General features: G+C 56.1%; 4 protein-coding genes across 4 annotated transcripts; all 4 read right to left on the bottom strand.

Moving 5' to 3' along the window:
- Window positions 1-4,048: 4,048 nt before the first annotated feature.
- LBRM_35_1460 (conserved hypothetical protein) lies at window positions 4,049-4,852 on the bottom strand (the record flags this gene model as incomplete). The annotated part of the gene is made up of 1 exon (XM_001568717.1): window positions 4,049-4,852. One exon carries the CDS (start codon window positions 4,850-4,852, stop codon window positions 4,049-4,051), a length of 804 nt encoding a protein of 267 aa, XP_001568767.1.
- A 718-nt stretch (window positions 4,853-5,570) lies between these two features.
- On the bottom strand, window positions 5,571-7,706 carry LBRM_35_1450 (putative N-acetyltransferase subunit Nat1; the record flags this gene model as incomplete). Its single annotated transcript, XM_001568716.2, has 1 exon — window positions 5,571-7,706. One exon carries the CDS (start codon window positions 7,704-7,706, stop codon window positions 5,571-5,573), a length of 2,136 nt encoding a protein of 711 aa, XP_001568766.1.
- Window positions 7,707-8,626: 920 nt separating this feature from the next.
- On the bottom strand, window positions 8,627-9,652 carry LBRM_35_1440 (conserved hypothetical protein; the record flags this gene model as incomplete). The annotated part of the gene is made up of 1 exon (XM_001568715.2): window positions 8,627-9,652. The coding sequence occupies one exon, from the start codon at window positions 9,650-9,652 to the stop codon at window positions 8,627-8,629; it is 1,026 nt and encodes a 341-aa protein (XP_001568765.2).
- An 846-nt stretch (window positions 9,653-10,498) lies between these two features.
- LBRM_35_1430 (conserved hypothetical protein) lies at window positions 10,499-11,785 on the bottom strand (the record flags this gene model as incomplete). Its single annotated transcript, XM_001568714.1, has 1 exon — window positions 10,499-11,785. One exon carries the CDS (start codon window positions 11,783-11,785, stop codon window positions 10,499-10,501), a length of 1,287 nt encoding a protein of 428 aa, XP_001568764.1.
- Window positions 11,786-13,214: the final 1,429 nt, after the last annotated feature.

Here is a 13,214-nt window from a genome sequence, read left to right as displayed (position 1 = left end):
CATGCTTGTTTGGTCCCTTCACTCCTTCACTTTTGTATTTTGCCGCCCCTTTATCAGTGTACAGCTGCTCTATGAAACTTTCCGCAGCACCCTCACCTCTTCGTAACATGACACCGCCGTCTCACGCGCTTCCTTCTTTTTCATTGTTTTGTGCCCCATTGGACACCTGTCTTTGGTACTCGTAAATGTCGCCGGACGGAGCGGGGCAACACACACACACGCACACGCAGCAGGCTATTGTGGTCATGTCGCCTGTGCCTCTGTTGTTCGCTCAGGCGACAGGCGGGCAGCTGTGCGGATTTGCTACTGTGTGAAGACAATGAGCGGCATTTGGATCTGCGTGTGCGGGTGTACAGGGCTCGTCCTTTCTCTGTGTGTGTGTTTCACCTCTTTTGCCTCTCTCTTGGGCCCAATGAATCAGATTTGGTGGTGCGTAGTAACTTGCAGGGATGGATTGCGCTAGAAACTGAGAGGAGACACTAAAAGATCCTTGCTTTCACCTACTGCCTGCTGTCCTCACTTTGTTTGTCTTTGTTGCTGAAAAATCTGGGGCCCTGCTGACTGCGATGCTGATTCATTGTCTCGCCCCACTTTCTTTTGTGTCTCCATTGAACTGTTTTCCTGCCACTTTGCTTTTCTCCACAGCCACCTTTGAGGACACCGTCAAGTCACCCGCCATCACCAAACAAACATACAACCAGGAAGTGCTTGTGCTTTGAAAACATAAAAACGCTGAATTGTTCTCCATGCCGTCTTGCTCGTGTGCTCTCTGATTTCTTCTGTTCCATGCTGTTCTATCCTCTTTTGCTGTTTGTCTTCTGGGACTTCCCGACAGTATGCCACCGCACCTCTCTCTGTACGTTGTGGATTCGCTTCGGTCGAGGGTCCTCGTTGTTCACCTGCTTGTCTCCATCTTCATCTGTCATTACTCATCCACGGTGCAAGCTGTCTCGCCGCCGTTTTCCCAGGACTGCGTGATGGGGTGAACGGCCGCCATGCAATGCCACCCCCCCCCCCCCCACACACCCACAGGTGTGGTGCGCCGTATACCCACCCCACCCCGTTGGTGCTCGTTGTGGGACGCTGTGAGGCCTTGGGCCAATCACACCCCTCTTGGAGGAAAGGGAAAGTGGCTGTGAAATGCTGCCGTGGCGTTCAGCACACGGGTAGTGGTCGTCTAGAACAGTGTTCGTACAGTTTGGTTTACCTCGCGCCAACCCCTTTTCATGCGGGTGGCCTATTCTCTTGCAGTACCGTGAGTCGCCTTAGCCGCCCTCGTTGTCGATGTCAAGCTACGAACGGCATTTGGGGGGCATCAGTTTACTCCCAGCACAAGCTGCTGTGTGCGGTTCCTCTTCGATGCGAGAAGACAGCATATCATTACTCAATCAAAGACCAACCCAAGAAGCAAACTAGATGTCTTTTGACGACAATTGCGGTGGTGCCCCTTTTCTGTGAAGACATCCGGAACGTAATCTCACACTTGCGCCTAGCGACCGAAGGAACGGGGCGGAGCTTTGCATGCCAGACACGGGCCCCCGACGCCTGTTCAAAGCACCCGCCACTACTGCCACCGCGCGCCGCCTGCCTTCCTCGCTGGCATTTTCTGTTTTCTCCCCATCTCGTTTCGTTAGCCTCCCTTTGGGCTCTATGTATTTGTACGGGCTCATCACAGGCACGTTTTTGAGGGGATGTTGAAAGGCTACGTATTGTTTTCCAGCCCCTTTCCTTCCTACGTTCGGTGGACCCAGTCCTCTGGGTATTCCCTTAACTAACGCGAGTGGTGCAACGTGTATTACGTACCCTCCCTCTCTGCCCCCGCATTTTGGTCACGAATTAATTCCTTTTCCTTCCAACTTGCCCACACCCTGCCCAGCCGGCAGGGGCCCGATCCCGCTCTGCCACAGGCTCCGATCGGGTGGTGCGGGGCGGCGGTGGGCGCGCGCTGCGCCGAACCCCACCGCCGACATCCGCAGCGACACGCCGCCCTGACCTCTCCACGTGGTGGGCCGCCTGGCTCTGCCACCGCCAGCAGCGGTTCGGCGCATTGGCGAGGGTGGGAAGGCCGCCCTGCGTCCCGGCGCAACGTGGGGGTGCCCTGTGCACTGAGGTGTTCGCTCGTCATCACGGTCTTGAAGATGGGAAAAGGAATCTAGGTAACGGCGGGAAAACATATATATATATATATACATGCCCATCAACCCCTGAGACTCCGCTGCTCTCTCACTCTGGCGGCGCGCGGAGGACGTAGGCTGTTACGAGCTATGCGACTCGTGCCTTTGGTAGTTTTGTTCCCCCTGTGCGGAGATGTCAGCAGCGATGCTTACTTTGTCACATGTCGTTTCCTTGTTCCTTTCATTCGTCTTTGCTCTTTCGGAGATGCAGGCGAGGCATCCAGAGATCCGCCCTCTCCTCCTCAACAACAACATCGGCGGATACAAAAGACAGCGAGCCCCCTTTCCTCCCCGGCAGGCGGCGTCGCTCCCAGTTCCCATGCTTCGAAATGCTTGATCACTGTGCGCAGGCGATGTTACAAACACAGCTGAACATGGCGCGCCGCATCCCAAGATCGGGAGAACACTGCGGATGATGAACCGAGGAGGCACACAAGAAAAAAGTAGCTTCTATCGACCGCGTGGCACGGGCGCGCGATACACGCGGCGGCTCCCGCTACCTTTGCGGTGCGTAGGGCCACCTTCCCTGCGTGTGGGTGGGGGAAAAGTGTCCTTCCGGCCGGAATCGAACCAGCGACCCTGTGATGCCTGCGAACTCTACAGTCACATGCTCTACCAATTGAGCTACAGAAGGTTCAGCACGCCCCCTATTCCCAACACTTTCCAAAATCAACGTCGACGGAAGCAGCTAAAGAAAACATAGGCCGCTAGGGGGATCGAACCCCTGACCTCCGTCTTACTAGGACGGCGCTCTGCCATTGAGCTAAGCAGCCTCAGTGCATGGAGATTACACGTCGCTCATTAGGCTCTTTTCGAGAAGGCTCGGTGCGGCTTCCTGGAAGCGCGGATGCCCCCTGGGCGCCGGCGCAGATGATATCGGTGGGGGTGGAGGGAGGGGCGGGTCCGCCCCTCCCCGCGGAAAAACACGGGCAAACTGCGCTTGCGCGGATGCGTCCCCGAGAAAAAGGGCGCCAGGATGGAAAGAGAGACTGAAAAGAGAGCAACGACGGAGTGTAGTTGAAAGAAACTCTGAAGAACGAAAATAACATCACGCGGAAGGTGGCGATGGAAGAACGCAAGGGCAAATAATGGGTGGTGCTGCAGGTTATGCTTTGCTGTTGGCGCGGGTATGGCTTCGGGCTTTCTGACTTTCTCTTTGGCTTGGGCTCAAATGATCTTTCCTCCGATAAATCAAGTGGCCAAAGACCCTGTACAAGCTTCTCTCGCCCAAGCATGGAGAAGCACTCCCACCACCGAGTCGCTTTCTCAGCAAGGAAAGTGGAGAGGCCAAATATCACTCGCAAGGACGAGCAAGCAGTTTTGCTGGCGCTTGTGTGCCCAAATCCTCTACGGCAGAAAGCCGGCGCGCCGGTGACCACTGCTCGCGTCGTCGAGACACAGCCACACACACACACACGACGGCATGCCCACGGCGATTCAGACGACTGCGGCACCGTTCCAAGACCCCACTGCCCTGATGCCACGACGCTGAAGAAGATGCGCAGAAAGTACGAGCGAGGGGGAAGGGAGAAGAGGATGGAGGGCGATGCTGGAGAAGTGAATCCACCTGCTGCTGGTCAAATATATAGTGCTACCCCCGTGAGATCGTCTTTGGCGAGAGTCTCCATTGGACAAAGAGCCACACGACCCATGTCACCGGCACTGGCCACAGACTGAACTAGCCGTTCCAAAGGTCAAGATAAAGCAGGAGAGTTTGATGCCACTACCGTGGAGCGATACTGGCAGCACGGCATAACGCGTCATTGACTGGTGCTCTGGGCGATATTACCTCCCTCACTCGCCCTAGCCAAACCGAACCGGCAGAGCCTCCGTGAGTCAGGGGGATAAGGGGTGCAGTGTTGCCGCACACCGTGCTATGTCTTTTTTCGCTTAATCACAGGTTTGAGTTTGGCGCCGCTGTGGTCAGACGGTACTGCAGCATCCGCTGCGGTGCCATTCTCATCGCCATGTGTGTACTGCCGGAAGTGCTCCTGGTTTGTGCGAAAGCAATTGGCGCCGTACGGGCACTTCAGATTTCCTGTCACAGTCTCAACAGCTACTTCGTACTCGTCTGTCGCTTCGGAATCAGCATCATCATCTTTCGTCGTCGCATTCGCCATGTTTGCTTTGCGAAGCGGCAAACGTGGTCGCTTCTCGCCAGCAGTAGCGGAAGGTGAGCCCCTATTGTCAGCAGAGAGGCTTGCCTTCGCCTTTGACTTGGCGACCTTGCCGCCCTTTCCCTTCAGTTCGTCGGCAACAGGGGAGTGTGTGACGTCACCGATGCGTCCAAGGATGGACGTGTCACCCACCAACCTACCTTCACGCATCTCCTGCAAGAGCGCCTTATCGGCAGGTGCTAGATCGTCCTCGCCTTGGATGGCGTCGATGTCACCAGTCTCCTTTGCGTTGCTCAGCTGTCGCTCCGTAAAACAGCAGAGGTGGCGCCACTTCCAGGACTCGATTTCCTCGTCCCTAAATTGCATGATCACCTCGGTCCCGATGCGTAGCTCATGTTTCTCAATTTTTTTACCACATGACGTGTTCGAGCACTTGGCCCGTCCTGATTTGGAATACTCCACGCACAACCTTGGCATTGTCTCTTTTCGTGCTTTCGCTGTGCTTTCTATTTTGTTAACAACTCCCTGTGGCGCAACAGTGTGTATCCTTCGCATGTACATTGTGCAGGAGGCGATGGGTTCTCGTAAGGAGGAAACGAACAACGCACAGACACAGGGAGGCAGATGCGTTAGTTTCAGTCGATTATAATAGAGAAACAGCAGAAGGAAGGTGAATTAGCTCGCACTCAGCATGTCAGCTGCTAGGAACTCGATATGGAGCCAGGGAATGTCAAGTATCCAGTCTTCTGTGAGTCCTAGTAGGCGTGGGAACACATGCACCTTTTTGGCAACCCTACGCCAAAATTTGCACCACACCCTTTGTTGCCACTCTCCGTGCACGACACTTATCGCAGCACCTGCTGCTGTCCTTCCCCCTCCCCCCCCCCCGCTCTCCCGCACTCACAACTAAGCAAGTTTGTTAGCGTCACTGCCCATAGCCTCGTCGTTACACGACGTCCAAGAGATGGAGAGCGCTTCGCTATTCTATCCTTCAGGCAGTGCTCAAGTACGTGTGCGTGTGTGTGGGGGGGGGGGGGGAGAGAAAGAGGGAAGGGGGTTAGTTGCTTGAAAAAAAGAGAAGAAAGAGATCACACTGGGAAGAGAACAGTGTGTCGCCGCATTACGAAATTAACAGAACCGAAGGTGTGCACCCAAAGATACACGCACACGCACACGCGATCCATCACAACAGAAGGGAAACCCCTCACTCCGCCACGGACCAAGGAGCTTCTCCCACTCTTTTGGGTTCGCGGTGAGTATAGGAGTCCACAGTTTTCAACTACACCGATACAATGGTAAGGATCTCATCCACAATAGCCCGAACGCGAGGGTCCATTGTTGTGGTGGTGTACAGCCCGGTCTTGAAGGCCATGACAAGATCCCTCGTCTTGTTGTACTGCTGTCGGTGAAGCGCGAGAAGCGCACGAGCGACAAGGAGAGGCTTGTCGGCCGCCGTGTACAGCTCGATGGCGAGCGTGTGCGTACTGGCTTCGGCGTTGCGGTGGTCCAGGAGGTGGCCCATGTAGCGACTCGCCTTGACGAGAGGCTCTGACAGGTCCACGTCACTCATGTAGTAGTCCGCGTGCAACTGCTTCACCCGCTTCACCTCGCCTGCGGCAACCTCATCAAACTTCAGCTCTGGCCGCGGTACGTGCGCCGCCCGCACGGCTTCCTCACCGTTCTCGTGGATGCGCATGTAAGTGCGCACAATGGCGGGACAAAACTTCAAGAAGAATTTGTTTCGACCCATGTTGTCGTCGCAGTCCAACACGTCAAACCAGGGGCGCATTGTGTTGCGCCGAAAGACGTAGTTGTGGAAGTCGCTGAGCTCGCAGTGGTTCTGCTCGTGGTGCCGCTCGAACATGAGAAGGTTCTGCAAGGCAGAGATGTAGTCACCCTTTCGGTAGAAGGCCTCTCCTACCTCGCGCTCATACCAATAGCACTGTGACTCGAGTGCTGTGAGGTAGGTGTCACCCGCCACTACGGACGGTTTGTAGAAGAGCTGCATCGTTGCCTCCCCCTTCTCCACCTGGTTGTCGCGGAAGTAGTACTTGGCTGCCTTGCTATTTAAGTACTTGTCCTGCAAGTCCAACCTCCGCGCCATATCTGCCTGCTCGGCGGCCTCAGCTGTCTTGCCCTCTCGTGCAAGAATCTTTGCCTTTTCCAGGTAAAGCAGTTCTAGTGTCGGTGTGTGGGCGATAGCTTTTTCAATGTAGGCATGGGCCAGCGCGTAGTCGCCGGTGCGGCGGTAGTGCGATGCGAGAAACGTGCGCACCCAGAGAATGTAGCATGGGCTCGCCTCCCCGCCAAAACGGGAGAAGTCCTTCGCCTCAAGCTCCTGCTCCAGCGTCGCGAAGAAGTCACCCATTTTTGCCGCTCGCTCGGCATCCACGTACAGCGACTTGAGCACGCTGAACAAAGACGGAATCATGCGCTGGATGTAGGGGGTGACGAAAACAGCGAGGCGCTCACTGAACTCTCCGATTGGCCCACAGTCCAGCGCGTGACGTTTTGCGTAGTCGCACTTTGGGTAGGCCTTCAGCACACGGTCAATGATCTCCATGTACTTCTCCGTGTACCCCACAGCCGGACGAAGGTAACGGTCGAGAGGGATCTTCTGCAGGTGAGCCAGTGCTGCGATGCTGTCCGCCTCCGATACACCCATCGCAATCACCTCCATGTAGCGCTTCTCTGCCTCATTCCGCTGACCGAGCTGCGCGTGCGCCTTGGCGCGCAGCAGCAACTTGGTTTCCACGTCGATTATGTCGATGTCGTGTTTTTTAAGTAGCTCCAACGCACGCTGTGGAGCCCCGCTTTCCAGCTCGAGCTCAACACGATACAACTGTGCCTCGCTCACTTCGACGGGAGTGTCACCAGTGTCCATGATGGACGCCATGGTGTCCATGACAGCTGCGGCAATCCTGCTGTGGCCTAGAATGCGGTGGCCGCATGAGAGTGCCACCCAGTTTGCACGCACGCTCGCCTTTGCCATGACCATCTTCTCGCGCGCCTCAAGGAACAGAGGCCAGTCCCGCAGTTGAATGCACACCGACGCCAAATCGCGCAGAACTTCTGTGTTCGTCGGATCAAAGGTTAACGCACGCTTGAACGCTTTGAGTGCCTCGCCAAACTTCTTATCGAGCCGCTGGCACATGCCTAACGCGTGCCAGGCTACCATCGATTTGGGGTTGAGGAGAATGGCCTGCTTAATGGATTCGTAGCCTTCCTCTTGTCTGTCCATGTTGTACAGGACAAGCCCGCGGCCGGCAAACGTGTCCACATGATCTGGAACGATGCTGAGAATACTCTCCGATGTGCGCAGCGCCTTGCTGTACTCTCGATTTGAGTATTCACGATTCATCCGGTCGAACAGGCGCTGCTGATCCGCCGGGAGCGTGGACGGCGCTGACGACATGATTACAGTTCGTTATGTAACATATGAAATGGACAGCACCGAACACACAGGCAGTGCCGAAAGCGCGGATCCGCTTTCTCCGTTAATGAAGGTGGCTACGTAGGTCAGCCTATGTTTTATGATTATTTTCTGTTCTGGCGCGCGTGTGGCCTTCACCGCTCAGGGGAGGAAAAAGGGGAAGGATTCCTGACGCCAAGAGGAGATTCGTGGTGAGGATACAGGGAGATGAGCGGAAGGGGGAGAGGGGCGTACAACAATGGAGCCTAGTCCGCGCAAGCGCGCAAAAACCACGCACAGCATACACGTGCAGCACCTCGCGCGCGCCTCTGTCGTTGCGAGTAAATCACAGGGCGGAAGGGTCAGAGGAGAGACGAGGGAACAGAAAAAGGTTTCAGCTGTGACAGTGAAACCTCCAGTCTTCGCGAAACAAGGAAGATTGAGTGTTGTCGCTGTGATATTTTGCTTTTTTTTGCGTGTTTTTCCTCATCTCAGCTATCCAGAGAATTCTGCTATGACTGGTACAGATTCCTTCCTCCTCCACACATCGCGTAGAAAAAGTGCGAGGGGTAGAGGGTCAGCGAGAGGGGTGCAACTGCAGTTACTTTTACGAGCTCCAAAGAAGCGACGGCGGACTCTGTGAAGACACACGCACAGTGACACAATGAAATCCCCCCAAAAAATAAGCGCGTTAAGCCATAAAAATGTGATGTGAACACCGCGGCACAGATGCTGGAAGGTGAAGCAAATTCAAGATTCTTACGTACCCGTCCCATGTGCCTCATACCCCGGCAGACCTTCCTCCTATACTTGATTCCCGCAAGCAGCGGACCTACCGCACTAGCTTGACTCGAGGTGGCGGGGGCGAAGAGGGTCGGTTATGTGAATATCACAGAGGCGAAGTCGAGAGTGATTGCCGTGCGCTAGGCCGGGGCCTGCATTCCGGCCGAGAGCGCCCGATCCACCAGCACTATCTTGCGCGCCTCATCCACTACTTTGATGTAGTAGACGGAGCTCGAATCCACAGGCACAGGGAGCGTGAATGCTGTGATGCCCTTGTCGAAGGTGAGAGTCGAGGACACCGCTTCTACAGCTGCTGCATTGCTCTCTGCTGTCGTGGTTACTTGGACGACAACGTGAGGCTGCGCCTCGGCACTGAGACCGTCCAGTTTCACAGAGCAGGCTCTCTCAGTCCTCTCCACGATGAGCGAGATAGCAGCTTGCTCCTGCAGCGTCGCCCTCTCAAGCAGATACGACGAATGCGCAGCGAAGAGGATGGCCGCGGCCAACAGCCTTGGGAAGAGCTGAATTATAAAGAAGATCCCAACCAGGTGCCAAAGGTAGCGAGACTGCATCCGTGACTTGTTGTGACCGCTTACAATCATAATAAAGGCCACTGTCGTGAACATAAAGAGCAGGACCGCGTCGCCAAGGAGTCGCATCTGAGCGCGACGTCGTGCTCCATCCGAGTACTCAAAACCCTTGGCGAATTCTGCCGCAGGAGAGCCTCCTGAGGTATTTCCGCCCCACCGACCGCCTCGCTTCAGCGTCCCGTTGATGGCATCATAGGCTTCTTTTATGTTCTGGAAAGCCCCCTCACTGCCAGCGCTTGCCTGGCTATTGTGCGTTGCGCCGCTGCTGCCGGCGCTTCCCGCAGCCGTATCGGGGTGGTAGTGCTTAGCGAGAAGGTAGTAGTGGCGCTTCAGACGCTCCTCCGTGATAGTCTCCCCAGCAGAGAAACCCAGTCGCTCCTCGAAGTTTGACGAGTTCCACTTCGCAGCACGAACGACCGCCTCTCCATCTGTGGACGGTGCACCAGATGGGGCGGAGCCGCGTTGTCGTGTTGTCACGCACCACCGACGCACTGCTACGAGCGGCACACAGCCATGCGTGGAAGCGATGCCAGATACGAAGGACGAGCGGGTGCGTAAGACAGCACGGCAACACATTACCTGCCGAGAAGAGACTTGGAATGTTGCAGATGCGGCGCTCGTTCTGGGCCTCCCCGTTTTCCACATTGACACCAACAGTGCTGAAGCACAAGAGACGTGTCGGTCTGTAGAGGCCTGTGCTTGTGTATGTGCAGCGTAGACACCGGATGGGTGCGCGCGCTATCAGTTATGACGTGTAGACCACCAACCTCGAAGACAACAAGGAGTCTCTAGCAAAACTGGGGCATCACCCATACGAGCAGTTTCGTCGATTTTTTTTTCCACGCGTGGAGGGGATGAGAAAAAAGGTTAAAAGGGTAGCAAAACTGAAACAAAGTACGGACCCATACAAGCGATTAAGATGGGTGGCATGCACAGAGGCGAAGCCACCACCGCCCAGCCGTATGAATGCGGAACTTCCAGTCATCAACCAGTAGACTGCAACTTAACAGCTCGAATACCGCCACAACGAGCGACGCAAGCAAGCGGATTTTAGCTCGATGCGATAGGCTCAAGCCATGTAGCTGTACGTGCGTGCGCGTGTCTGTTCGTGCTCAGGCAAAATAACTTTACAATCTACATACTCGTAAGCGTCTAGAAACAACAACAAAAAGAGAAGCACAAAGAAGACTGTGACTGATCGTGCGTATGTGTGTGTGTGTGCGCGCGCGCTCCCGCACGCCAGTCACCCCAGCGGCAATGTGACTTTCCAAATGCACACCATCCATTGGACGGTATGCCAGCGCATACGCCCACCAAACACGAGTCACAGATTCCCGCTTTTCGTTGTGGCACGGCTTTCTCCCAAAGTATCTCTTCCTCTGTACGCCGCATTTTCGCTTCCGAAGGCCGCACTCTTCTCCGCTACAGACCGTAGCGAGCACGTATGTCCGACAGGATGGAGGCTGCATCCTCGCACACGGAGTTTGACACTGATACGCTCGCCTCTGACGCGGGGCGTGCTGCTGCACGGACTGTGGTATTCATGCCGGCGCCCATATCGACGCAGAACAACTTCTCTTCCTCACCAATTGTGAGACTAGCACTCCCCAAAGAGGCATGGTGCGGTCCTGCTGCGGGTGTTGCAGACATGGAAGCTTTTGTTTGCGTTTCTGGAGCCATCGTGGGCTTCACGCGGTCCACGGCGCTTGCGTTGCTGCGATTGGCAGCGGGGGCGTGCCTGTTGAAGCTCAGCATAACAGAGGGAGACGAAACTGCTGGTGCAGTTACAAGGGGCGCGGATCCAGCAGGAAGCTGAAACGCAAACGATGATTCACCTCTTGAGAGACTGCTTGCTTTTACTTCGTTTTCTCTCGCCGCGCACCGCAGCTGAAGTACCTGCGTCGCCAGTGACCGCAACACGGCAGCGATAATGGGACTTACCTCGTCAAACCCGCTAAAAGGAGATGACTCGTAAATGGGCGAGAGGCGGCGGAACTCAGCGCAGACACAGTCGTCCACTTGCGCAGCTGAAATGCGCCATTCCGATGTGCGGCACCTCTCACGATTGTACCCCTTTGGCTGAACAGAATCGACACCCCGGCAACGCAACTCGTTCTGGTAGCATTTCAGACGGCAGCTTTTCTCGTACTGTGCAGCATTGTGTTGCGTTCGTAGCGCATCCAGCATCGCGTCTTGCTCCGCCACGATCGTCTCAAGCGTATCGATCTGCTTGCGCTGTTGAGCGGCACGGCGGCGCTCGTCGACCATCTGATGCGAGACACGCACTACCACCTGCTGGAGTTCTGAGAGCAGTGCGGAGGCAGCGTCATCCATCTTCTCATCTGAGACAGCCCTTCCTACGTGCTGCTCACCACGAGGGGACGTTCGGCCGTTCTGCAACATGGGAGTACACTGACCACGAGGGGTAGGCAGCAAAGAGGTCGTCCTTTGCGTCCAAGTCGTTGTAGGTTCTATCACATTCCCAGCCTCCCGAACGCCGCGCCAGCGCGGGGAGCTTAGCCGTTGTCCTGCCTGCTCTGCCGCAGCGCACGATCTTGTGCTTGCGCTCTTGCGGTTGATCGTGCCTTCGCTACGACGCTTAGCCTCTAGCAGGATGCCGTAGTCCGTTTTGGGTCGACGTGCCGCGCTTGCCGACGTGTGGAACGTCCTGTACGAGCCGCGGGCCACCTCGCTGACGCCCGGTTGCATCTTTTAAGCACCGCAAATAATAACAAAGACAACAAATGGATGCGGCTTACCGTGGATGCCTTCTCAAACGCCGGGGTCTAGGAGACCGCAGCTCAGAGCGCTGGAGTTCCCGGTGTGTATTTTTTTCTGCGCAAACGCGAAACCGTTTGTGTGTTCACATTTCACGCAATAACGAAACAAAACTGCTGAGACACGATGCGAAGAAACGAAGACCCAGCGTGACGAGCTCCCCACTCACAGGCTTTTATATACACCCACACATGACAGCGGCGCTTGAGAGAGGAAGAGAGGCACGCAGGGGTTCACCGCGACGTGGTCGTGAGTGCCTCACAGAGAGGTGGCAAGCACGAGAGAAGAAGGGAGAGAGGGGGGGGGGGGGAGGGGGCAGAGGCGCGGGAAAGGGCGCGCAAAAAAAAAAGAAAGGAAAGAAAAAGGGCAGGAACGCACGACAAAGGGTGCGGCAAAGGTGGAATGGGTCAATCCACAGAGAGAGGCACGTTTGAGCCGAGGCGTTCTGTCTAGCCAACGACACGGGCAGATACTTCGGTGCGCCTCAGACGTCTATAAGTCGCGTTGTCGTACGAGCGGCTTATAGCTCCCACTCACACATGCACAGAGAAAACCATGGCGGCGGTAGAAGTCGCAACGAGAGTCGCCACCACTTCTGCAGGGCTGATCACTGACGTCATGCAAGTCTGATGAGGTCACTTTCTTTTCTGCTTTCCTGTGTGGGTGGGTGTGGGTGTTCGCAATGGGCAGTCTGATGGAGAGGGAGGAAATGGAGAAGGGGAGTCAGGAGGTCCAGTGACGCAGCTGAATCTCGAGAAGACCATTGGCAGCTGAATGCGCTGGAGGCACAAAAACTTCACCACTGTAAAGGGTAGGTGCCAGGGCGACAAAGGCACGCGATTGCCGCACTTTCACCTTCCTCAAAGTGTTGGGGAATGGCCCATCAATCGCTGCTTTTCCGCCAGAAACTGTCGGAACTCCGCCTCCGCTCTCGCTAATGGGCTCTACTGAGACCAGATATCTTCTTCGTATCGCTTCAGCAAGCGATCCGTTTCGAGCAGCGCGCAGGATAGCGTTCATCTTCGTCGCTCCAGGTGCGCGTCATGCTCTGGAAGCTCTCGGTCACTCCGAATGGTCGACAAAGGGTGTTCCAGTCGCTCCTCCTAGGGGCGATGCTCGTCGCGCTGTGTTCCCCGCCCCGTCCCCCGCCCCCTTCCCATCCCGCCGCCTTTGCGCATGCTCCCCCCGCCGGAAGAAAGGTTACCTTGCGAAAGGAGGGTAACAGCAGCTCGGGCTCACAAGAGGGTGACATGGGCGAGTGATGTGCCCGCAACAGACGAGGCACGTCCAGCCCCTAAGGTGGTGCCGCTGCGGCCGGTGGGTGGCCCCTAGACAGCCGTGGAGACACGCCCGTCCCCGT

The sequence above is a fragment of the Leishmania braziliensis genome, chromosome 36, assembly GCF_000002845.2.
Source record: "Leishmania braziliensis MHOM/BR/75/M2904 complete genome, chromosome 36".
Taxonomy (NCBI): Eukaryota; Euglenozoa; class Kinetoplastea; order Trypanosomatida; family Trypanosomatidae; genus Leishmania; species Leishmania braziliensis.
This window is presented reverse-complemented; position numbering and strand designations above follow the sequence as displayed.